The 24,499-nt window shown below is 67.2% G+C and overlaps 2 protein-coding genes across 2 annotated transcripts in view; both read right to left on the reverse strand.

The window, feature by feature from the left end:
• Positions 1-2,508: 2,508 nt before the first annotated feature.
• Positions 2,509-7,676, reverse strand: LOC142831038 (uncharacterized). The gene is made up of 3 exons (XM_075939903.1): positions 7,538-7,676; positions 5,419-5,577; positions 2,509-3,368 (listed from the first exon to the last, which is right to left on the reverse strand). Exons 2-3 carry the CDS (start codon positions 5,557-5,559, stop codon positions 2,529-2,531), a joined length of 981 nt encoding a protein of 326 aa, XP_075796018.1. The 5' UTR covers positions 5,560-5,577; positions 7,538-7,676; the 3' UTR covers positions 2,509-2,528.
• An 8,337-nt stretch (positions 7,677-16,013) lies between these two features.
• Positions 16,014-24,499, reverse strand: part of ZFPM1 (zinc finger protein, FOG family member 1) — a 143,643-nt gene continuing 135,157 nt past the window's right edge. Inside the window, 5 exon segments of the mRNA XM_075939904.1 lie at positions 16,014-19,699; positions 20,344-20,493; positions 20,777-20,872; positions 21,712-21,936; positions 22,489-22,698. Of these exon segments, the coding sequence (XP_075796019.1) occupies positions 17,331-19,699; positions 20,344-20,493; positions 20,777-20,872; positions 21,712-21,936; positions 22,489-22,698 (3,050 nt within the window). The 3' untranslated portion in view covers positions 16,014-17,330.

Below are 24,499 nucleotides of genomic sequence, written 5' to 3' on the forward strand. Positions count from 1 at the left end.
CGTGGGGCCGGGAGACGCCTCCCTCTAGGACTAGCCCCCAGCTGCATTTGGTGCTTCCTGGGTCCCGTCTCCTCCTCCCGGATCAGCGTCCGCCTCCGGCACCCGCCAGCCAGCCCGGTACGTTGGGTCAAAGAAGGACAGCAGCCGCCAGGCCCCACTCTACCTAACGGCTCCTCTAAGAAAGAACCAAGGTCAAGTCCCCATGAGCGCGCACCGTGTGTCTCTCCCCGGTCCCAGGCTGAGAGCTCACTGGGAGCGCGTCACACCCCGGAGTGGGTCTCAGATGGCCCTGGGGGACACAGCTTGGGTCTTTAGCTCCTGTTTTCTGCCCGGGACAGCCCAGAGAGGATCCCGGGTAGCGGCCATCACATGGCGCGTGAGAGCACGTTCCCAGGGTGCGCCTTGGAGCTGCTGTCTCCCCCTGCGACTCGTGCGCCTGGGCCGCTCCTGAAGGGGTGCCGGGAGGGGGGGGGTCCCTGCAGAGGGGCGCAGGAGCCAGAGGCGTTCAAGGCGTCGCTGCGGCAGGCACGAGCCGAGCCCCGTTAAATCGCCAGCGGGCCAGGCTGTTCCGGGAGCTGCCTGTGCCCGTCTGGCAGAGGGAGCCGCGGCGCGGATGGCATTTTGCCAGCCTGCCAAAGCTCTCTCCTCATTTAGCTGCTGCCAGCTGCTCCGTGGCTCGTCGCCTGCCTGCGTGTGCGGATTGAGCACAAACCCAGCTATTTTTAAACGGCGGGTTGCGTCTTACGTCCCTTCCCCCGCGTCTGGCGGGGAGGCCGAGGCGGGCCGGGCACACGTACGCTGGCGAGCGCGTTCCCGCCGCTCGTCGGTCCTGGTGCTTTTCCTGTGCCCATCACCGTGGTACCTGAGCCCCTTCCGGGCCAGGGCACAGCCCTATGGCTGCCCTTTCTGGCCGCGGCTCAGGGGCTCCCCGAGGCAGGAGGTTGAGTGGCTGAGTACGTGGCCATAGAGCGGGGATGCTCAGCCGTTTCCTTGCTGGCGCCCTGTGATGGAGTGTCCCAACCTTGCACTGGGGCTGCAGGGGTTAACCCTGGCCACCTGGCTGAGGAGGCTCCGCCCCCACGGCCCTACTGGGCATGCTCCAGATGGAGGCTGGCTATAAAAGCCTGTGGCACCACTCAGGTGGGCTGATGTCTGAGGTGCTGGTGCCCAGGTGCTGGCTGCAGCTGAGACCTGGCCTCAGAGGCGGAGGCGCTAGCCCAGAGCGGGGAGTTGTACCCCAGATGCTCAGTGTGTTTTGGTTGGATTCCCCACCCAGGTAGCAGTGCTGCACCCCACCACTGGCAGGGCCCTGAGCTGGGACCCCCTACCCCTCCGCACCAACCCCACAAGGGGCTCTAGCCTTCCTTGTACTAGTGACTCTGGCTGCTAGGCCACGCTGCCCTGTGTGCAGGGAGCGGTGCTAGTGACTCTGGCTGCTAGGCCACGCTGCCCTGCGGCTGGGGAGCGGTGCTAGTGACTCTAGCTGCTAGGCCATGCTGCCCTGCGGCCAGGGAGCGGTGCTAGTGACTCTGGCTGCTAGGCCACGCTGCCCTGCGGCTGGGGAGCGGTGCTAGTGACTCTGGCTGCTAGGCCACGCTGCCCTGCGGCTGGGGAGCGGTGCTAGTGACTCTGGCTGCTAGGCCATGCTGCCCTGCGGCCAGGGAGCGGTGCTAGTGACTCTGGCTGCTAGGCCATGCTGCCCTGTGGCTGGGGAGCGGTGCTAGTGACTCTAGCTGCTAGGCCATGCTGCCCTGCGGCCGGGGAGCGGTGCTAGTGACTCTGGCTGCTAGGCCACGCTGCCCTGCGGCTGGGGAGCGGTGCTAGTGACTCTAGCTGCTAGGCCATGCTGCCCTGTGGCTGGGGAGCGGTGCTAGCGACTTCGGATGTTCAGAGGCACGTGGGGTTGAACTCAAAGGAGGGGCCTCAGCGGCCCACCCCCCCTCAGGGGGAGAGGGGGGCTCGCCCCACGGCAGGCCCCCAGCCTGGCTGTGCCACAGCAGCTTGTTTTCTGCATGTGCAATCCAGGGCTGGCGGAAGGGGGGCAACTCTCTGGGGCCAGGCAGCACAGGGCCCCCAAGGTCGTTTTCTGCCCCTGCTTGGCAGACCCCTGAAAGCTGCTCCTGGCCCCTCGGAGCCCTGGCTAGACCCACAGCCATAGCGAGTTAGGTGCCACCCCTGCCCTGGCCGCTCTGCCAGCCTGGATGTCCTGGTCTCTGCTTCCCAGCCCACTCTCTGCACCTCCTCCTGCTTTGTAGACTCTGGCAAGTGATGGACACCCAGCATGGCCCAGAACCCAGCCGTTCCCTGCACCCCGCCCTGGGGGGGCTTAGAGGACATCTCCGCCCCCCCGGACTTTGCGGCTGGAACTCGGAGGCGCCCGGCTCGTGGGAGCTGCCCCTGCCATGCAGAGAGCGGCTGCCCCGGGGAGCTCAGCGTCACTGGCTCCTTGCCGACGTGCCGGAGAAGAGAGCGCAGCGCTTGCCGGGCGGGGTGGGAAGGGGGCAGCAGGCGGGTCGAACACGCCGGATTTATTTGGTGTGTTGATTTGTTTCAGGCAATCGGAGGAATCGTGTCACCAGCGACGCCGGGGCCAGCCTGCGCTCCCCTTCTTTGGCCCCCCCCGAGCCGTCCTCCTCCAGGCAGCCCCCTCTCCCCCTCCAGCCCGGCTGAGCGCCCACCTCTCCCATCACAGCCTGGATGCTCCACCTGAGGCCTGGCGCAGCCTCCAGCGGGGCCCCTCGCGGCTTCCCCCAGTCCCGTTCCACCTTCACGATGACATCCCGCACCGCCTTCTCCACCTGGCCGCACAGCGCCTCGGCCAGCTCCACCCGGTCTGCCGCCGCCACGGCCTGCGCCGCCTCCGCTAGGATGCCCCGCAGCGCGCCCTCCACCTGGGCGTGCACCGCCCCGGTCAGCCGGCGCAGCACGGGGAACCTCTGGGCCTGCTCCACCCGCGCCAGGTCCCGCATGGCCAGCAGCAGGATGTCGTGCACGGCCGCAGCCACTTGCGCGTACACCGCCTGCAGGACGGGCTCCGCTGCCGCCTCCGTCGGCCGGGCTCTTCCCTCGGCCTGCAAGGCCTTCAGCTGCGCCGCCGCAGCGCTGGCTTGGCTCTGCGCCAGCCGGGCCTGGAGCTGGGCCACGGTCCCCAGGATCCGCGGGAGGGCCAGCAGGGTTGGCGCGGCGTCGGCGGGGGCCCACGCGGGGTCGCTCAGCACCTCTTCCCATGCCGCCTGCAGCTTGTCCCAGTCAGCCCGCACCTCTTCCCAGCCGGCCTGCAGCTCGGCGCAGCGCCGCACCCCGCCCGCATCGCCGACGCTCTGCTCCCCTGGGGCTCGTAGCTGCCCTATGGGGCCCTTCCTCCACCCCTGGCAGAGAGAATGGAACGAAAACGGGGTGAGGCTCCTTCGCTCTGGCCCGTTACCTGATCCCCCTTTCCTCCCCGGCTTAGCATCCTCTGAATCTTGGGGCACCCCCCCCCCGCCTGCTCCTGGGAGAGGGAAGAGCCTGAACTCCCCACTCAGGGTTTTATTGGCCATGGCTGAGAATTACCCAGGGGTGTGTGTGGGGGGGGGGGGGGGGGGGGGGGGGGGGCGTTGGTTTGCAGCTCCACAGTCCCTTGGAATGCAGCAGCTTTCCAGGGCAGCAAGGCCAGGAAGTGGGGTGTGGGGTGGGGGGGGGAAGAGATCTGTCCAGCCCAGCTGTGTGGGTCTGGGCATGGGGCAGAGAACTCAGGTTCTTCAGAAATTCCCGGCTCGGTGCAGCTGGTTTTAAAAAGCAACTCAAGTGGCACCGGCAAGGCAGCCTGGGTAGGCTCAGGCCCGGGTCCCATGGGGGCAGGAGGGGCTCCAGAGCGGGGCCAGAGGAAAGCTGCTTTGCCTAGGACAGCAGGCCCCCCCCCCCCCAGCAAAAGCAGGGCCAGGAGACGCTGCAGGGAGGGGGGGCTGTGGAGAGCTGGGTTTTAACAAAAACCAGTGTGGGGAGGCTTTCTCTGACTCCTAGAACTGGGAGGGACCTCGAGAGTCATCAGGGCCAGTCCCCCCCACTCACGGCAGGACCCAGCACCGTCTAGAACATCCCTGACAGGTGTCTGTCCAACCTGCTCTTCCATATCCCCAGCGATGGAGATTCCACAGCCCGCTAGGCAACTTATCCCAGTGTTGAGCCACCCTGGGGCTATGTCTACACTCGCGGCTTCTTGTGCGAGTAATATGCAAATGAGGCTAAGCGTGGAATATCGCCGAGCCTCATTTGCATACCTTATGAGCCACCATTTTTTTCAGAAGAGGCTCTTGCGCCAGAAGAAGCGTCTACACGGCCCCTTCTTGCGCGAGAAAACCCCTCTAGTGCAAGGCCGTTCTTCCTGAGAAGTAATCGGTGTAACGACATTGCGCAAGAGGGGTTTTCTCGCGCAAGAAGGGGCCGTGTAGACGCGCCTTCTTGCGCAAGAGCCTCTTCTGGAAAAAAATGGTGGCTCATTAGGTATGCAAATGAGGCTGAGCAATATTCCACTGTAGCCTCATTTGCATATTACTCGCGCAGGAAGCCACTAGTGTAGACATAGCCGGGCAGTTTTTCCTGATGTCCAACCTCAGCCGCCCTGGCTGCAGTTTCAGCCCCTTACTCCTTGTCCTTCCTCAGAGGCCAAGCAGAACAATCCCCCCCCCTCCTGGTCACACCCTTTTTGATACTTGAGAGCTGCTCTGCTGTCCCCTCTCAGCCTTCTCCTTTCCAAACAAGCCCCGTTCTTTCGGGCTGGCATTGGCCGAGATTTGCGGCTGGAACTCAGCGAGCACGGGGCCGAGCGCCGGCGCAGGGCGTGGAAGGGGGCCGGCTGGAGGGTAGGTGGCGATGCGGGTCCCAGGGGCCGGTCGAATGATCTCCCGCTTCCTGCTCACGCCTCCTGTGCACCTGGCTGCTCCTTCTCATGCCCCCACTGCCCCTTGTCCTTCCTGGGCTCCAGCCCGGCCCCCGGAGCTCCCGGCCAGCTGTGGGTCCTCGGGGCCGGGCAGGCCTTGCCTCCCCAGCAGCGATCCTCCGAACCTTCAGCAGGGGGTTGTCCCATGGGTGAAAGCTCAGCTAGGGAAGGCAAGCACAAGCCCCACCCCTTCTGTCGGAAGCCACGCCCCTTTCCCCAAGACCACGCCCCTTCGACAACCTTCCGTTCCCAGCCAAGCCCCAGTCTCCAAGCTTGATCCTTCGTGCTCACCTGGCGGGCTGGGACCGTTTTGGGAGGGCAGGGCCTTCCCTTGCCCACAATACCCACCACCCATGGCCTCACCGGAGTTGTCACGCACTGGCCTGGTTGTGCAATTGGGCCCAGGGCCGCCTCGGTTGGGCTTCTCCCGCGCCAGGCCTGCTCAGCCTTCCCCCTGCTGTCGTCTGTGACCTTCCCCCCCCGTCCTGCGTGGGACTCACCTCCCTCAGCAGAGCCACCAGCTCGGCCTGCGCTGCGGCCAGCTCGGCCCGCGCCTGCTCGTGGCTGGCCTGCAGCCGGGCCGTGGCCGCGCGGATGTGGCCCTGCGCGCAGCTGAGCCTCGCTGCGATGCTCTGCTCCATGGGGGCGCTGGTCCAGCCCTAGAGGCCAGAGCGGTGGCTGGTTCACACTGCCCCATCTCCCCTTCCTGCCCCCCCAAATGCCGCGGCAGAGGGCAAACCCACCGGTTCCCTAGGGCCCAAGAGCCGGGGGTGGGTTCCTGGGCTGATGAGGCGGAGCTGCCCTCAGGCCCGGCTGGAAACCTGTCCCCGGCCGTGGGGCTGGGATCCAGACAGGCAGGTCCCCCCTGGGAGGAGCAGGTGCTGGCCGGGCAGAGACAGGGGAGCCCAGGGCCGGCTGCAGGGTGTGCCAAGTCCCCATGCCCCATGCGGGCAGTGATTAGCCCCTGGCAGGCGCATGCAGGGACCCAGAGCTCGGCAGCTGCAGCTTGTGCCGTGGCCTGGGGGCAGGTCTGCTGCCGAGCGAGGGTCTGGAGAGGCTGGCGGGTTGGGGTCGAAGGACCTGCCCTGCACGGGCCTTCCTCCCTCACAGAGGGGCCCCGGCAGGGCTAAGAGACTCCCCCAGGCCTTTGCCGCCAGGCCTGGCTCCGGGTGCGGGGGCTGGCAGCGCACCGCTCAGTGGCTGGGTGGGGTGTCAGGTGAGTTCTGGGGCAGATGCTCCCGCGTCTCCCTGGGGTGCCAGGTTTGCAGAAATCATGGTGGTGCCCAGAGACTGCACCCCTCCCCCATTCAACTCCCCTCCCTCCCCCCACCTGCCTACGGCTCGGAGGGACTTTGGGTAGGGGAAGGGAGGCGGGCTCTGGGGCTGTACCGCTCAGGAGAGAGTCAAATGCTGCCCAGCAGCGTGTGCTTCTCCTGGTGGTGCACATCCACCCATGCCGCGGTGCACAGAACAAAATTTATTCCACACACGGGTGGAAATAAATTAGAGGGGACATTGCGCTGGGGCAGACAGTGGGTGTGGAGGGAGGATTTGGGGGGGGGCGTGGCTGCAGGGGGGGCGGCTGGGGTGCAGGCTCTGGAATGGAGTCAGGGGATTAAAGGTGCAAGAGGGGTACTGGCTCTGGGAGGGTGTGGGGTGAAGCAGGTGTGGGGAGGGGGTGTGAAGTGCCAGGCTTACCTGCATCACTCCCCCACCCAGCAGTGGCTCCTGAGGGGGTCTCCAGGCCCTGCTCCTGCAGGCTCCCCGCCATACAGCCCCCGGGAGCAGTGCACGGAGACCCCTCCTTCCCTGGGCTGCAGCTGCTGGGAACGTGGTGGCAGCCTCGCTGCACTGCCCATGGTGACGGCAGGGCCCCTGGGGCGTTTTGAGTTGCCAGGGGGGTGGCAGGCGGGGGCTGGGAGTCCATAGGGGGCACGGGGGATGACAGGCAGGGGCTGAGGGTGTATGGGGGGCATGGGGGAAGGGCAGGCACACAGGGGGTGGCAAGCGGGGGCTGGGGGTGTATGGGGGGCACGGGGGAAGGGCAGGTGCCAGGGGGCAGCAGGCGGGGGCTGGGGGGTGTATGGGGGGCACGGGGGAAGGGCAGGCACACAGGGGGTGACAGGCAGGGGCTGAGGGTGTATGGGGGGCACGGGGGAAGGGCAGGTGCCAGGGGGCAGCAGGCGGGGGCTGGGGGTGTATGGGGGGCACGGGGGAAGGGCAGGCACCAGGGGGCAGCAGGCGGGGGCTGGGGGTGTATGGGGGGCATGGGGGAAGGGCAGGTGCCAGGGGGCAGCAGGCGGGGGCTGGGGGTGTACGGGGGGCACGGGGGAAGGGCAGGCGCACAGGGGGCAGCAGGCAGTGAGGTTTGGTGGTGCCCGGCCCCGAGCCAGGGCTACTCCTGGTGCCGGGGCACCGTGGGCCCCTATAACTCGTCGCCTGCTCTCTGGGGCCACAGGGACAGGACAGCGCAGCCCCCAAACCAGCTGCCCCCAGCTCGAGCCAGGAGGGAGCAGCCAGAGCCAGGGCTCCCTGGGGGGCACGGCCCTCCCCCTCCAGGCTGGCGGGGCATTGGTGGCTTGGAGCCGGTCTGGGGCTCTGGCAGCTGCTGGCTCTTACCGGCACGTGGCCTGTACCCAGGGGCACCGGGAGCCGCTCGTTACGGGGCCCTCCTGTGCCTACAGCAGCCGCCCTCCCACAGCCCGGCAGCAGCTCCCCTCCCCACCAGCGTCTCCCAGCCGCCTGCTCTTCTAGAACCAGCTGCCTGTGACCTCAGAGCCACGCTGCCACGGGCCTTGTCACCCGGCCCCCAGCTCAGCCATGGGCCGTCCCTGCCAGGCTGCCTCCCCCAGTGGTTAGAGCAGGGGCCTGGCACAGGTCACCTGGGGCTACCCCCAGCTCTGCCACTCCCCTGCAGGGGCCTCTCCCCTCCCCGTGGCCTCAGCTCCCCCCGCTGCTCGCTGGGGCCAGTGCCATGCCCCCACGCGTTGTGGGGGCAGCCTGGGGCTGTGGGGTGGGGAAAGTGGTCTGGGCAGGGGTGCATGTGGAGCAGTTACCCCGTGGCCTGGTTGCCCCCCCAACCCGCCCCCTCAGCTTCTCCCCCCGTGCCCTCGCCCTGCCTTTTCCTCAGCAGGCGCCAAGCCTCCCCCCACGACACCCTCCGCAAGCCAGCCTGGCACAGCCGGCACTCGGCTACCCCCCGCACTGTCCATACTGCCGGTGTGAGAGTCCTCCTCTCCCCCCCCTCCAGGGCTGGACCCCCACACTGTGTTTGTGCAGGTCTGGGTCCCACAGGCACCAGTGCGGGGTGCATACGTGTGTGTGTGTGTGTGAGAGAGAGAGAGGCGAGGGGTGTCTGTGTGTCCCATAGGCTCCACAGTACTTAACAGCTGTAACATTTTCTTAACTCCTTGCAAGTCAATTTCTGGGGCCCTCACCAACTCTTGTCCGCTTGTCTTGGCTGCTAAGATAGGCCCCTCCCCTTGCGCCCCCCCCATTGTCAGTCCTGTGGGCCGACAGAGGCACGGTGCTGCCGGGCGCATTGCGTCGTGCGGTGGATGTTGCTGGCTGGGTTTGGCTCATGCGCTGGGCTGCAGGACACGTTTCTCGCTAAACTTTTCCATCCCTGTGCGGAATCAACTTTTTAATGCGCACCAAGGCCTGTGGGAATGTGCACCACAGACCCTAGCTGTGGGCTCGGCTAATCAGCTGGGTGGCATTGGGACCACACCTGAGCGGCTGCACAAGCCCCCAGCTCACCGGGAACACTGCTGTGGGGTGGGAACTGAGCGGCTAAGGCCGGCCAGGCCTGCTACAGGCATCCCTCCGACTGCTGTGTTTCAGGTCCCACAATGGGCCTGCAAACGCCCCCCCAAAATGGGCCAGGAGAGCAGTGGACCTAGCTCACAATCCGCCCCCCCCCCACTTTATTTTCTAAAGGCCGGGCTGGGCTCAGTTCCCACCCCTCTGGAACACCCCACCCCTGCCCCTGCATGAGTCGGCGGGGGGGGGGGGACAGGCTGGCGGCTCCCTCGGCGACTCACACAGCCCCGCTAGCGTACCGGTGCCCTTGCCACACGCAGCTGGGCTGGCCCACCTGGCCACACGGCGGAGGATGCGGGTGGGGCAAGTCCAGCGATGGCTTTTCTGTCTGAGACCGTGATGAAAGGGATCGAGGTCCCTTCCAGTCCTATTATTCTATGATTCTATGATTCTATGAAGCCAAATGACGGGGTGGCCACCCCCACCCCCCCCCCGGCTTCCCTGGCACTAGCCCACGCGTGTGCCGACCACTATGGTGGCAGGTTTCACTTTGGGCCCTGTGGCAGGGGTGTGTGGGCGGGGGACTTGGTCTGGCTCTGGGCCCATACGCTGCCTCAGTTTCCCCCAATCAATCCACTGGCATGGGTAGCTCACAGAGCTCTTTGGCAGTGGCTGTGGCGTTAGCAGCATCCAACAGGCCAGCCTGCTCCGCCCAGCTCCCACCAGGCACAACAGCCCCCCACACAGGGGTGTCCTCATTTACTGGCCCCTTCTCCTGGGCTTGGCTCCCACCCTTCCCTGGGGGGGCCCTAGCTACCCCACCTCAAAAGGGTACAGTGGCAGGGGAACCTGCCCCCATCTTCTTCCTGTGTCCAGACCTGGGAGCCGCTGCCCCATAGCCCCAAGCAGCCTGTCCTAGGGGCTCGTCCCCCACTCTTTCACAAAGCCCCCCAAAACCACCTCTACTCTCCCTCCCCCGGTCTCTCCCAGCAGGCCTGGCGCCGTCTCCTGCCCCCTTCCCCAGGCATGGGGCGGTGGCTAACCCTGCTATGGGTGAGGCGGAGTCCCAGCCCTGTGACAGGCCCGTAGCCAGCAGCCCCGGGAGCGGGTGGGGACGTCATGGGCAGCATGAGCCCTACAGGGGGGGCTGCCCCGGCGCAGGGTCGGACCGGCTGGGGCATTGCAAGCAGAGCTGCTATTGCAATTGCCCCTCTGTGCCTCCCCGGGGGGGGCCGAGCCCCGTGGCTCTCTGCCCCACGCCGCTGGCAATGCTCCATCCCAGCCACACGCACATCCCTCTCCAGCAGCGGCCTGGGCAGCACAAGTCCCTGCGCCCTGCGTTCCTCCAACCCTCGCCTGCGCCACTCAGCCCCTGGCCCACCCGGCCTTTGCCAGGGGGCGGGTGAAGGGGCCGTGCCCGGCTCTGCCCCACAACAGCCCATGCGCTGGCAGCCCCGCCACACGTGCGAAGGGCTGGCTGGTGCGTCACCGTGTGTCACGGCCGCCCTTGTGCTCAGGCCCACGCAGGGGGCTGAGGACACGGCTGTTGAGCTGGCTCAGCTGGTCAAGCGCTTGCAGCTCCATTTCTGCACCTGCCGGGCTGAGCTCGGCTGTGAGCCTGGCCCACGGCTCCCTCTAGCGCTGACAGGCCGGCAGCACCCGCCTTCCCAGCCAGGGCCTCTCGCAGTGTGTGTGTTGCAACCCCTTCCTCGTGGCGGCCTCTCAGAGGGGCGCCCCCCTCTCCGGGGGCAGCTCGGGCTGTCAGCCAGCGCGTCAGGGAACACTAGAGAGCTGGCAGGGACCTCCAGTGGCGTCCCCTGTCCTCATAGCAGGGCACCAGTTAGACCAGTGTGTCTCAACCAGTGGCAGGAGTATTCTTAGGGGCGTTCGAGTGCCGTCGGGGGGCGGGGGGGACTTCTAATAAGAAAAAAATGACGTGTCTGAACACTGCGGGTACGTATCATTTTTTTAAAGGGTTACTTTATAAAAAAAGGTTGAGCCACTGGTCTAGTTCATCCCTGCCTGGTGTCTGTCCAACCTGCTCTTCAGTATCTCCAGTGATGGGGATTCCACAACCTCCCTGGGCAATTTAGTCCAGTGTTTGACCACCCGGACAGGCAGGAAGTTTTTCCTACTGTCCAACCTAAACCTCCCCTGCTGCAGTTTAAGCCCATTGCTGCTTGTCCTGTGCTCAGGGGCCAAGGAGAACAATTTCCCCCTCCTCGTGACACCCTTGCAAAACCCCTGTCATGTCCCTTCTCGGTCTTCTCCTTTCTAAACAAGCCCAGTTCTTTCAGCCTTGCCGCAGAGCTCATGTTCTCGCGACCTTGCATCAGTTTTGTTGCTCGTCTCTGGCCCCTCTCCCATTTCTCCCCCTCATTCAGAACTGGACACGCGACGCCAACTGAGGCCGAATCAGCGCAGGGCAGACGAAGCTTTTCTCCAGCCTTGCTCACCGCACTCCTGCCACCTGGGGCCTGACAGCTCACGACCCCTAGGGCGAACCAGTTTCCTCATGCTGAGCCGGGCCGCCTGGGAAAATTGCTCATCTTCACGCGCGTGCAACGGCACTCACTGAGAATGGGGCCATGCAACTGTTCCAAGTAACAGCAAGTTGCCTGAGGCAGTCCCCCCCCCCGCATTGAAAAGAAAAGTAGCCCAATGTCTGTGACTCTAATGCTGAAATGCCGGCTGTTCCCTCTGGGCTGTGCTGTTACCTCCCACCGTGGCGCTCGGCTGACTTCTGGCGCCGAGCATGGGGGTGCTGCCTGGGGAGCGTGGGGCCCAAACGGCTGCGTGTGCTGCTTGCTCCCGCGTGGCTGCCCGGCTGAGCGGTGCAGAAGTCAGCCGAGCACCACGGCGGGAGGCAACAGCGCCGCCCAGAGGGAACAGCCAGGGGGCGGGGCAGGGACAAGCGTGCATCCCCGACGGAGCCAGAGGAGAGTGAGAGGCAGAAGGTGGAGGAGAGAGAGAGAGGGGGGAAGGCGGAGGAGGAGAGAGAGAGAGAGACGGAGCGAGAGACCGGAAGCTCAGGAGAGAAGACCGACGTGGAGGAGAGACCTGAAAATCCCGTCTTATGACGGGCTAATTGAAAGAAATGTTGTGCAGTTTGCTTCTTTCTATTTACCTTCTTAGCGTCGAGGCTTTGGGCTCACCTGGGGAAGGGGATGCACATTCCTCCCCCCATGCAAGGAACGAGGTGCCCTATGCGCACTCAAATACCCCTCGCTCACACAGAGCGGGTGACTGACCCCACTCTCCCTGCCTGGCACTTGCCTCCCTCCATACCTGCCTGGCCCCCTGGCACAGCCTTGCCTCACCTGGCACCACATCTTCCAGGGGTAACACATGGGAGGGGCTGTTCGCTCAGGGGGGCACATGCCCCCCTCCCCCAGAGGTCACACCACAAGGTGACCAGCAGCTGCATGGTGTAGGGGGGAGGGCTGGGAGAGGGGGGGATGTATAAGAGACCTGGCCCGTCTTTTTGCAGCCCTGCCCCCATGGTGTGTCCCTGCCTGCCCCCCACAGCGCTGAAAGGCAGCGGACACCCCCAGGCTGCTGCGGGCTGCCACCATATCCCAGTGCCCTCCTGGCGCTGACTACAGCGCGGGCAGGAAGCGGGTGAGCTGTAAGGCTGCATTTTGCACCAGGGCCCAGGAAAGCCGCCTGCAGGGCCCTCAGCGAACCCGGCCGGGGGCTCAGCCGGGAAACATGCCTGGGGGCAGAGCAGCCCTATGTCCCCCGGAGAAGGGAAGGGGGAAGATGCGAAGCCCCTGCCCAAAGGGGCGGCTGTGGAGCCTGCAGGTTTGGGGTAAGACTAGGCTGGAAATTGCCCAGAGCTTGGCTGAGGGGCAGAGGCAGCCCCGTGCCGGGCTGTGCGGGGCTTTGGCACACGCAGGGCTTGTTGGCTCCTGGCCAGCGGGGCCGTGGGCTGTCTCAGGGCGCTGGCCGGAGGCTGGGGAAAGGAAGGTGCTGGCTGGCCAAGCTATTGAGCTGAGGGCGCTGCCCAGGGGCGGGTTCCCCGCACAGTGTGGGGGTGGGACGTGCCCCGTGGTGGGGGTGGTTACAGCGGCACAGTGAGGCGGGCGGGCAGCAGGGCGCGGGGCGCAGGTAAAGGGGTGCAGCAGAGCGATGCCGTGGAACCGCGCACAGCAGCCTCCGCAGCGTGCCGTGCGCGGGCAGGGCCAGCTGGAGCGGGCAGGCCGAGAACCGGCACACAGCGGGCACCTGCAGGGAGAACCGCTGGCCCCGCCCGCTGCAGCTTCGCCCTGCACCTCCCGCCCCAGCGCTGGCCACTGCCCCCCCCACTAGTGGACAGGCGGGGGCTGGCATGCAGGGATCTGGCCAGCATCAGGACCCCTCCCCCCCGCCCATGGCAGGGGCACGTGACCGTCCGGGGCAAGGGGCCTGGTTTTACGAAACTGGTCACCCTCATGACACCCCCATGGAGCCACCTGGTGGCAACCCCCCCTCCCCCCATCCCGTCCCTCACTACAGCACTGGCCGAGGCCTGGCCCGACGCGCTGCGGGGCTCTGTGCAGTGCCCTGGCCCGTCCCTCGGGCTCTCCCGCCCCAGCGTCACGGTCCCCACAGCGCCCCCCCCCAGAGAGCTACCTGGGTCCCTCTCAGCCACCTCCCCGCGCTGCACACGGCGCCGTTTGGGCCCTGCCCTGGTGCTGCCCCATCGCTGGTGGCTGTGTGGAGCGGCCGCCCTTGGCCGGAGGGGGGGGCCTCCTGCCCCAGGCCTGCCAGGGCCTTTCATCTGCTCTGGCACTTGGGCTTGAAGCAGGGATGCAAAGACCAAGCCAGGGTCTCCGGCATCTCTGGCATCATCTCAAGAGGCAGTGCACTTTGGGGGGGGGGGGGGATTTAGCCAGCAGCCCCCACCCCCTCTGGTGACCCAGTGGCGCCTGCCCACGGCAGCAGCGTGCCCTGAGAGTGTGGGGGGAGGGGATAGGCCACCCCGCTTCAAGCCGCCCCCTTGTACACGCACCAGCGTGGTCCTGATCCCCGCCGGGGCACCATCCTGCCAGCAGCGCAGAAGCAGTGGGTGCCCACCTGTGGGTGCCCCCAGCACTCCTATGGGCACGCCGTACCGCCACCCCATGGCCACACCGGGGACTGCTGCGGGGCACGGCTGGCTCGCGTGGGCACATCCCTCTCCCGAACTGGGGGAAGGGACGCCCCCGCGCGGGCAGCCTGACCGGCCAGGGCTGGGTGAGGGCACTGGGCTGGGAGGGGAGCCGGGCACCAGGGCGGGAAGCAGCCTCAGGCCTCACACACTGACCGGAGCCAACCGCCCGTGCCCAGGAGGTGGGGCGTAGCAGCCTCTCGCCGTGGGCAGGCATGGGGTGGCCAGAAAGGGGAGGGCGGGCAGCCCCCAGGCTGGCTAATTAACAGGTGAGCCTGGGCACATGCCGCCATCAGGAGCCGGGGCACAGGGGCTGCAGCCACTGAGCGTCACTGCCCCGACTGCAGGGCGTGCCCAGCGGAGGGAGGGGCCAGCTGGGGTGGGGCGGGGGAGGCAGGAGTGTGTCTGCTGGGGGGGGGGGAGGCGGCTGTGAGGCGTGCCCTAAAGGGGGCTCAGCCCGACACCAGCCTTGCAAAGCAAACGGGCCGGGGTGCAGCCGGGAAGGTGGGATGGGGGGGGGCGATGCTCCCTGCCCACCCCCTTAGGGTGCACCCCCTTCCCCCCCCAGCTGCATCCGCTCACTGGGGCACTGCACCCCACCCCCATTCTGGCAGTCTTGGGCCTCCTGCCTGACCTGCTAACAGGCTGTGGGGAACCAGCACCCCCCGCTCTATGGTCCCACGCCTGACGCCCTCCGGGCCAGCGCTGCGCCCTGTGTGTGCACAGAGCAGGCCTGTTGAGGGCAGCTGTGCTCAGGGCCTGTAGGCCACCCAAATCACACACTGGGAACCGACCCGGAGCCTTCCCCCGCTACAAAGCCAAGCGCCGCGCTGGACCGTTATTGGGGCGGCATAGGACAATGCAGAGCCTTGTGGCACCCACCGGCGCGGCCCCAACGTCAGTGCAAAGGGACCGAGTGCGGTGCCCAATGAACGCGCAGGCTCTGCGGCGTCGATGGCTGCTGCTCACGGACGTGTGTGATTTGTGTGTGCAGTCAGGCCGCGGGGCGCTGGGCTTGTATTCAAAATGGTTCCTGTCTGGGAGACAGCAGCAGGCTGGGCCATCTAGGAGCAGCACACCTGGATACGCCAGGCCTCCGTGCCCAGAAAGGACATAGACTTGGATGGGGAGCACATGATCAGCCCCATTTTGCCAGCCCCGTGGGCGAGGGGATAAAAGGATCCTGGGGATGCCTCCGGCGTGTCTTCACTCCTGCCCTCTGCTCCAGAAGCATCTGTGCCAAGGCCAGAGGGCCGGGAAGGACGCGCAGACGCAGCCTAACTCAGGACGGGCTCTGGAGACTTTCAAGCCAGTGGCTTGTTCATCTCTGTTAGTAGCCTGCGCCAGGCACCAGGGCTACGTCTAGATTGGCAGGATTTTCCGGAAATGCTTTTAACGGAAAATCTAGACGCGCTTTTCCGCAAAAAAGCCCCGATCGCCATTTTCGCCATCGGGGCTTTTTTGTGGAAAACAAATCCGAGCTGTCTACACCGGCCCTTTTGTGCCAAAGGGACTTTTGCCCAAACGGGAGCAGCATAGTATTTCGGCAAGAAGCACTGATTTCTTACAGTAGGAAGTCAGTGCTTTTGTGGAAATTCAAGCGGCCAGTGTAGACAGCTGGCAAGTTTTTCCGGAAAAGCGGCTGATTTTCCGGAAAAACTGGCCAGTCTAGACACAGCCCAGGTGACTGATGGATGGAACGTGCTTCCCTTACCAAGCCCATTTCAACCTTGTCTTTCTCTCATTAATAACCCTTTCAGATGCTAAAGGACCGGCCCAGAGAGCTCTTTTGGGTGAGCGCTGAGGTAGAAATTGAGCTGGGACTGTGACTGGTCCTTTGGGACCCGGAGAACCTGTTTGGAGTGGGCGAGATTGGTTTTTATAATCTGTGTAGGGCGCGTGCCGGTTGTGGGGAGCGTCTGAGGGGCTTGGCTTGTGTGATGTCTTGCTGGCAGCTGACGTGCTCCATGTGGCTGGCTTGGTGCCTTACGCGGCCCCTAGTCTTGGGTCTAGCCCTGGTTCTAGGCAATTTGCCTCTATTTCACCCTCTCAGCGGTGCCGCAGACCACCCGGTAGGCGACACAAGCCCCGTGCAGACCGGATCCCTGTGGACCGGGCATTGAAGGTTTCCGGCCACGCACACAGCCCAGGTGGTGACGTGGCCACGCCGTCTGAGCCCCGGGAGACACGCACCAGGCCGTCCAGGGTCATTAGACATATTTATTTATGTACACGCTTATCCACACACGTTCCCAAGCGGCGGCTGCGTTCTCATCAGTGCTGTCTTGTTTCTCGGTCCTCGGGGGGCCCTGGCCTCCCCACCTGGGGCCTGGGCCTTGCGGGAGAAGGCTCTGCCAGCCCCCAGCCTTGGATGCCCCCAGCCAGGCTCCCGGAAAGGCGCCTCCAGGACAACCCCCGAGCTCAGATGGGGAGACTCTCCCGGCGGGCGGCGCTGGCCGGGGCAGGCCCATACAGGAGGGAGGTTGCAGACCGGTGGGGAAGAGGCTATCTGCCCAGACTCCTGTTAGCTCTGAGAAGCCCCCACCAGCCTGGCCTCACCCCAGCCATACCGCCAGCCCCGTCTTAGCGCCCAGTTCTGCCTGGCACAGCGTCCACCCCCCCCCCCACCTCCCCGGGCTCTGGGCAGCAGACTTGCACCGCGAAAGGGGCCGTGCACTAGCACAGACTAGGGGCACCGCACGGGTACCGGGGGTGCAGGCAGATCAACCGGGCACCGGCGGAGGCGTTCAGGTGGGTGTGGAAGAAGCCGGCCCCAGGAGTGCCCGGTGCCCGGCATCCTCGCTGAGCTGCCCGTGCCAAGGCAAGGCTGCCACTCAGCAGCTGAGGGATGGGCCGAGGGGAGAATGAGGCTCCCCTAAAGGATCTCGGGGCCCAAGGAATACAGGCTGGACCAGCATTTTCTGCTCAGACCCTCTTGCCCCGAGATGCAGACACACGCTGCTCTTCCAACCGCTCACCATCTCAGCTAGGGCCTCGGCGCAGGGCTGGGAGTCGGGAGCTGGACTCTGTCGGGCTCCGCTGCCAGCTTCCCGCGTGACCTTGGGAGGGGCCCCGTGCCTCAGTTTCCCCCATCTGCAACTCACGGAGCCTGGCTGCCTCCCGGCTGCTGATTTTGAGAGGCCGGAGGGAGGACCCCGGGGGTGGGAAAAATCATTGAATTTCTGCACATGTGCTCTCACGCCTAGGACACTGCGGGACCCGGGGAGGCACGCCCGGCTGCAGAGCCAGCACCACGTCAGAATGAGGACCCTGTGCCGGGGAGAAGGTGGGTGGGTGCCTTTAGACACATACAACCTGGAACCCCCCTTCCCTGCAGCTAGTGTAACATGGGGGGGCCGTGTGTGGCCGTGGGCACGGGGCCAGGGCAGGCCGTGTCCCCCTCTCGTGGCCTTAGTGACGACTTCTGGGGGAGCCGTTTGACTGGCCCCCGCTGGGCCCTCCGGCAGAGCCCTGGTGTGGGGCGAGTCCGGCTGCGGGATCCGTGGGCGGGGGGCGCGCTCACTTGACGTGCTCGGCGGCGTGGGAGGAGCAGTAATACTTCTTGTGGGCGATGAAGGTGGAGAGGCTGCTGAATTTGATGTTGCAGAGGCGGCAGTAGCGGTGGCTGCCGTTGGCGACGGGGCTGGGAAGGGCCTTGCCGGGCGGGGGGGCGGGCGTGAGGCCGGGCTCTCTCCCGGCCTCGGGCCCTGGCGACACGGTCAAAGGGGCGGCGGGCGAGACGGGCAGGCCGGGCTGCGGGGAGCCGGCGGGCAGGGGGCTGCCGTTGGCGGCTGGCTCCTTGCTGGTGAAGCTGTCCTTGCGGAGCCGGGCCAGGGGCTGGGGCGGGGAGGCCGCGGGCCGGGGCGGCAGGCTGCTCTCGGGAGCGCAGCCGGACGGTGTCCTGGGGGCAGTTTGGAACACGGGCTCTGCCCCCGGCTTGGCCACGAAGAGGCCGTGGTTGTGGCGGAAGTGCTCCAGCAGGTCTCCCTTGATGGCCCCGTTGAGCGGGCAGTAGGGGCAGCCGGCCAGCGGGACCTTGGCCCCCGGGGGGTGCATGGCTTTGGTGCTGGCATACCGCTGCAGAGAGTCCACGCCAGAGGCACAGGGGAAGGCGGCCGGCAGGGCCACGGGTTTGGCCACCGGAGCCCCGGGGCTCGCCGACGGCACCGCCTTCTCCACCTTGACCCGCACCCCCTCGGGCTCCTCGCCCAGCCCGGCCGGGATCTCAGGGGCACCGCTGCCCCGGCCCTTCCCAGCGGGCGGCCCGGCCCCCTTCATCTTGTGCAGCTGCTCCAGGGCGCCCGCCTGCAGGGGCGTGGCGGGGCAGTAGAACTTCTTGTGGGCCAGGTAGCTGTCCAGGCTGTTGAAGCTGATGCGGCAAGCCGTACACTCGTGGTAGTCGGCGAGGGGCAGCAGCGAGGGCGGCAGCACCTCGCCGTGCAGCCGCGGCTTCTTGCTCAGGTCGATGGGGCCGTCGGCGTCGGGGCTGGAGCTGGGGGAGGGGGCCGCGCCGTGCACCTTGGCCACGGAGATGAGCGCCGACAGCATGGGAGGCACCTCGGGCCGCGTGGCCCCGGCCAACGGGTCCGTGGCGCCGGCCAGCTGCTCCGCCAGGGGGTGGGCCGGGCCGGCGGCGGCGTGGATTTCGTAGAGCTTGCGGCGCTTGCGGGTGCGGACGGGCTGGGGCAGGAAGGGCACCTTGGGGGTGCTGGGCCGGCGCAGGGGCGGGTCGTGGCGGGAGGCGCAGTAGAAGCGCTTGTGCACCATGTAGGTCTCGTGGCGGCTGAAGCGGATGTTGCAGGCCTCGCACACCGTCTTGCTGGGGTCGTCGTCCGCGTCGTCCACCGAGCTGCTGGGGCTCTGGCTGCCCTCGCTGGCCCGGCCGGCCCCGTCCGCCTCGGGGGAGCCGGGTTTGGCCCGGCCCTCCTCCGCCTTGATCTCCGGCTTGGCCTCCACAGCAGGGGCAGGCGGGCTGGCGTCGTGCTGGGCCTCTCCTTCCTGGCAGGCCGGCCCCTGGCCCTCAACGGCGGCGGGACAGAGCAGAGGCGTGGCCGGGCCCTTGGGGGTGGCGGGCGTGGCTTTGGGCTTGCGGGCGCCGGGCGGGCTGTCCTCGGCCAGGCGGCGGCTGGAGCAGTACAGGCGCTTGTGCACGTAGTAGTTGTTGATGTTGTTGAAGGTGATCTCGCACTCGAAGCAGGTGGCGCCCTTGGGCACCGGGGTGTTGGGGTACAGGGCGGGGGGCACCGCGCCGTGGCCCTGCTTCAGCCGGCTGTGCACCAGCTCCGACATCTTGGCCAGGATCTCGGAGGCCTGCGGCGCGACCGGGGCCTCGTGGCCGAACACGTACTGGGGCAGGAAGACGGTGCCGCCGGCGGTGCCCATCCCTGGCTCGCTGGGCACCGGGCTAGACCCCGGCGTGGGGCTGGCGAGCTCCGACTTCACCTTCCCCGAGTGCAGGCTGCGTGGTGAGGAGCTCCGGGAAGAGGCTTCCGGATCCGACCTGGGGCTGGCAGCTGGCTCTGCCGGGACGTTGCCTTTGGCAGCCTCTGCCTCCCCCCCGGGGCTGTCCGCGGGCTCCTCCTTGATCCGGAGAGGCGGGGCCCCCTCGCTCGAGGAAGACGAGGTTGAGGGGCAGCTGTCTGCTGGGGGGGGCCTGGCCTCGCCGTTCTCCACCTTGTCGGCAGGGGACGGCTTCGCGGGCGGGGCGCCGGCGGGAGACTCCGGCCGCGCCGGGGCCAGGGCCAGGGCCGGGGCGGGCTCTGCCCCTCCCGGCACAGCGGGCAGGGAGCCATGCAGCACCACGTGCTGCCGGAGGGTGGCCAGGCTGTCCGCCACGGAGCCGCAGAGGCTGCACTTCAGGATGGGGGTCCCGCTCGGCTGGCTCGGACCTGTCAGCAGGGAGGGAAGGGGGATCAGTGACGGGTGTGAACGCTGGCCCCGTGGCGTGACAGGGCCTGGCCAGGCAGCGCAGGCCTGGAGCGCCCCCCAAGCCGTCTCAGGGGGGAGGCACCGCGGGCCTGGCAGGGGACTAGAGTGAGCAGGGGGCACATGCTGGGGGCCTGTCTGGAGGGCAAACGTCTGCCCTGACCCAGGGACACGAGAGTTCCCAAGGAGCTGGGGGGGGGGGAAGGGGAACATAAACCCCTCCCCCCCGGACCAGGGATAAGTGACTCCAGCCCGGCAAGTCTGTGGAGCCCTGGGGTTAAATCCACCGGCCTGCTGAGAGACCAGCCCCAGCCCCGCCCCCGGAGCGTCCGTAGGGAGCGCACGGGAAAGGCACCCGTGCAAGCCGCTGCTTCACTAGTCAGTGTCCATTTCAGGGGGGCTCTGCCCCGCACATCTGAGCCCGTTGGGGTCCCGCCTGGCATGAGGCAATCCCAGCCTGAGCCGGACGCTCCAGTGGCTGCCAGCCGGGGTCGGAGGTGGCCGGGTGCCGCCTCCAGAGCGCCGTGTACGATCGGCGCCCGGCGGCCTCCCCGCGAGGGGGGGGTGGGACAGACTGGCAAGGGCGGCACGGCTGGAGGGGACTCACCTGCCACCAGGGGCTTGGCCGCGGGCAGCCCCGGCCCCGGGGAGTACACCTCGCCCTTGGAGCCGGGCTGGCAGATCATGTGGCTGGTCACCAAGTGGCTGTACAGGATGTCCCGGGTGGTGGAGATAAAGCCGCAGCTGTGGCAGACGCCTGCAGCCAGGGGAGAGGAGGAGCTGAGACGGCGGCGCAGGGGTGGAGGCAGTGCAGGCGGGTTAGCCGCCCGAGCGCGTTCCCGGGGGGGCTCCGAGCTAGCTGGGCGCTGCCTGCAACCTCACACCCCAAGCACTCAGCTCGCCTACAGCGCCAGGGCAGTGCCCGCTCGCATTTCCAGCTGGGGAGACCCCCTGTCCCCCCGGCTGGGCTCCCCCAGCTCCCCCCCCCAGCGCAGCGGGCGGCTCTCCGGAGCGGGCACAGGAGCCCGGGGGGGACCCACCAGTCAGAGTGTCCGTGTGCACCTTCAGGTGACGCTCGCAGTTGGCTTTGGTGGTGAAGGCGGAGAGGCAGATGAGACACACGAACGGCCTCTCTCCTGAAAGGCAGGGAGGGAGGTGAGAGCGGAGCCCGAGCGCCCGGCGGCGAGACCCCAGCAGGGCAGCCCTCCTCGGAGAGCGGGCACCCGGGCCAGGCGGGCTCAGGCCTCGAGACGGACGACGGGGAGGGCCCGTGTGAAAGATGGGCAGCGCAGCGAATGGGGCATCGCCAGGGAGATGATTGACAGCTCCTTGGGGGGGGCAGCCCTCTCCTGCCCGCCCCCCCCAGAAAGCGATGGGCTCGCTGGTCATTGGCACCACCTGGGGTCCAAGCCCTGGGAGCTGCCACCAGGGGGCCGGAGGGGTCCCAGCCCGCCACTGGGGGGCTGGAGGGGTCACAGGCCGGCTGCCCCCCCCCCCCCCCCCCCGCCAGAGGCTGCCACTGTGGGGCGGAGGGATCCCAGCCCGGCTGTCCCCCCCCTGCCAGAGGCTGCAGTCACGCGGGCGGGGGGGGGGGGGGGAAGGATAATTCTGGTTTGCTGGTTTCTCTCTGAACGGGGACGACCCGTCTCTGCCCAGCTCCACCGGGAGCCCCCGGCATGCTGCCCTGGGCAAGGCCATCACGGCATCTCTCCCCACCCCGGCACCCAGCCTGGGCCGAGGCAGCGGCAGCCACCGCCAGCCGAAGGCCTGGGAGGCTGTGAGGGGACAGGCTGAGGCGCTGGGTCCCTGCTAGGGAGCAAAGCAGGAGACGGCCCCGAGGTGGGCACCTCCGGGGAGAACTCCCGGCCTGCAGCCCCAGCGAGCCCCACAGCTCCGGAGGCCAAAGACTTTCCCCCCAGCCTGGCCAGGGGCCCGGGGCGCAGGTCTGTGCCGCCTCCTGGGGCCTCGCCCGTACCGCTGTGGCTGCGCATGTGAATCTCCAGGGAGCTGGCGCTGGGGCAGCTCTTCTTGCACTGCGGGAAGGGGCAGACGCGCTCGTTGGGGTAGGCCTCCTTGGGCTTCTCGTCCTGCGAGGGCGAGCTGGCGCTCTGGCGGCTGGCGCAGTAGTACATGAGGTGGGCCTGCAGGTTCCGCTCGCTCCGGTACCAGATGCCGCAGTCCTTGCAGGGGAAGACGTCCTCTGCCGGGGGAAACCACGTTAAGACAAACGAGGGGAGCGTGGCAGGGCCGTCACTGGGCCCCTCCCTAGGGCAGACCCCGCCCTGGTGAGCCTCGCAAGGCCACGGAGAGTCCTGACTAGGGAACAGCCGAGCATCAGGGCTGGCTGTGCCGGGTTTGGATTTTTTGGGTGAAGAAAGTGGGAGCGGATGGGAGTGAAGAAATGCAATTTCTCTAAACTCCCCCAGCCTCAGAGCCCAGCCCAGCCCCAATGCAATCCCCAAGCCAGGAGGTAGTGCCACCAGTTTTAGAGAGAGGGAAACTGAGGCCCAGTAAGGGGACGTTCGCCCCGTGGCCGGGCAAGGAACGGCATTCAGAGCAGACCCCGTTTGTGGCAGGAAGCTGGGGGGTGACCTGTTCCCTGGATTGCTGGAGGACGGAGTCCAGACTGGATCCTGCCCCTGCCCCCCTGCAGGGGTGGTGAATTCTGGGATGCAGGAGGGTGCCTGCCAGCAGCCAGGCTGACGGCTGGATTGTTTCCGGCAGGGTTGCCTGGTGCCGGCTGCCAACTTACTGTTAACAACAGCCGTGGCCAGGATGGCTGCCATGCCCGCTTGCTGAGGCAGCAGCTGGATGTCCGGATGTAGCGTGGCTGGGTAGGTGGGGTCTCCAGGCTCCGATTTCCCGGTGTGGTTCGGGATGCCCTGCGGCTCGGCCATCACAAAGGCGCTTAGCAGCTCCTTTTCCACAATGGCCTGGGTGGTTTTGCACCAGATGGATTCATCTAGAAGGCAACGGTCAGTTACAGGCACATGGAGCGTCACCTCCCTGCTCCAGAGGCCGCTGCCTCGGTGCCGGGAGGCGAGGTGCCGTGACCGCGAAAGCCTGGCCAATGTAGCACCCAGCGGCTGCCCCAGAGGAAAGGGGAAAGCCAACACTGGGCAAGAAGGAGCCGTTGCTTCCTGACCCCATCTGACGTTCTACCGATGCCCTGAAGCATGAGGATGAATAGCTCCCCACAAGCCTCGTTTCGCCGGAGCTGCCTGACCCCGACTGCGGGGGGCCCTCCCGAAGCCAGGCCTTCCGCGCTCCGACGCCAGCGAACTCGCGCGGCAGCGCCGGGCCTGCTGGCCAATGAGAGAGGCCAGATTGTGACGGGGACACACCAGCCAGCCCCCCGCGGCAGCGCAGACTCTGGGAAAAGAATTCTGCTCTCAGCTCCTGTCCCCGAGGGGCTGAGCAGCCAGCGGTGCGCCGGGCTGCCTTTGTGGAGGGGCTTGTCATGCCCGCGCTTGCCAGGAGGTGGCAGTGCCCGCCCAGGCTGAGGCTGACCTGCCTCTTATTCACAGTCAGGGTGCACCCCTCCCTGCCTGCTTGCAGCGGCCCCCAGCCTGCAACCCAGGGGTGGCATTAACGCCAGCAGGAGGGGCTCTCGCCAGGTGCCAGGAGGCTGGGGGCCGTGGCCTCAGGATGTCTTGCCGTGGAGTGGCGCGTACGGAGACCCGTGTCCAAGCAGGCTGGGTGCGGGGGGGCTGCCCTCGCTCTGTACAGCAGGGCGCGCGTCCCAGCAGCCTTCCCTCCCCGCCACGGCAGCCGGCTCCTTGGCTCTTACACAGGATGGGGGCCAGGCAGCCGGCACCGTGGGCAGCCCCCGGGCACCTGGCCAGGCCGGGCGCTGCACTGGGCCGCTCCCCCGCCCAGACGGGGCTCTCCTGACGGCTAAGAAGGTGGAAGACACGGGGGGCAGAGTGTGGAGAGGGAGGGCTCCGGTCCCAGCCTGTAGCGCAGCACCTGGAGCTGTGCTCCCTCTCGCGCACGGCGCTGGGTCGCCATGGGAACGGCCCGCAGGTGAGGCCTGCTTAGAAATCCCTAAATAGTGTCCCTCTCCCCGTGTGCCTCACTGGGCCAGCCACCCCCCTGCAGGCAATGCACACGCCGGGCCCTGGGGCTCGTGGCCGCAGGGGGAGCAGGTGAGCCATGGGGGCGCTAAGGCAGCTCCCGGCCTGTCCTGGCACCGCAGGCTGTGCTGCGCCCCAGAAGCAGCCCGGCTCCTAGGTGGGTGGGGGAGAGCTCACTGCCCCTGCCTGAGCACTAGCCCCGCACCCCCACTGGCTGCGAACCTGCTGCCGGCTGCTTCTGGGGGGAGCTGGGTTTGCGGGGCCAGGAGAGGCAGGAAGCTGCCATAGCTCCCCCCGCCTTAGCCCCCCCACACCGCTGCCTTAGCTCCCCCCGCCTTAGCCCCCCCCACCGCTGCCTTAGCTCCCCCCGCCTTAGCCCCCCCCACACCGCTGCCTTAGCTCCCCCCGCCTTAGCCCCCCCACACCGCTGCCTTAGCTCCCCCCGCCTTAGCCCCCCCCACACCGCTGCCTTAGCTCCCCCCGCCTTAGCCCCCCCCACACCGCTGCCTTAGCTCCCCCCGCCTTAGCCCCCCCCACACCGCTGCCTTAGCTCCCTCCGCCTTAGCCCCCCCCACCGCTGCCTTAGCTCCCCCCGCCTTAGCCCCCCCCACACCGCTGCCTTAGCTCCCCCCGCCTTAGCCCCCCCCACACCGCTGCCTTAGCTCCCCCCGCCTTAGCCCCCCCCCA

The sequence above is a fragment of the Pelodiscus sinensis genome, chromosome 12 (assembly GCF_049634645.1).
Source record: "Pelodiscus sinensis isolate JC-2024 chromosome 12, ASM4963464v1, whole genome shotgun sequence".
NCBI classification, from domain to species: Eukaryota; Metazoa; Chordata; order Testudines; family Trionychidae; genus Pelodiscus; species Pelodiscus sinensis.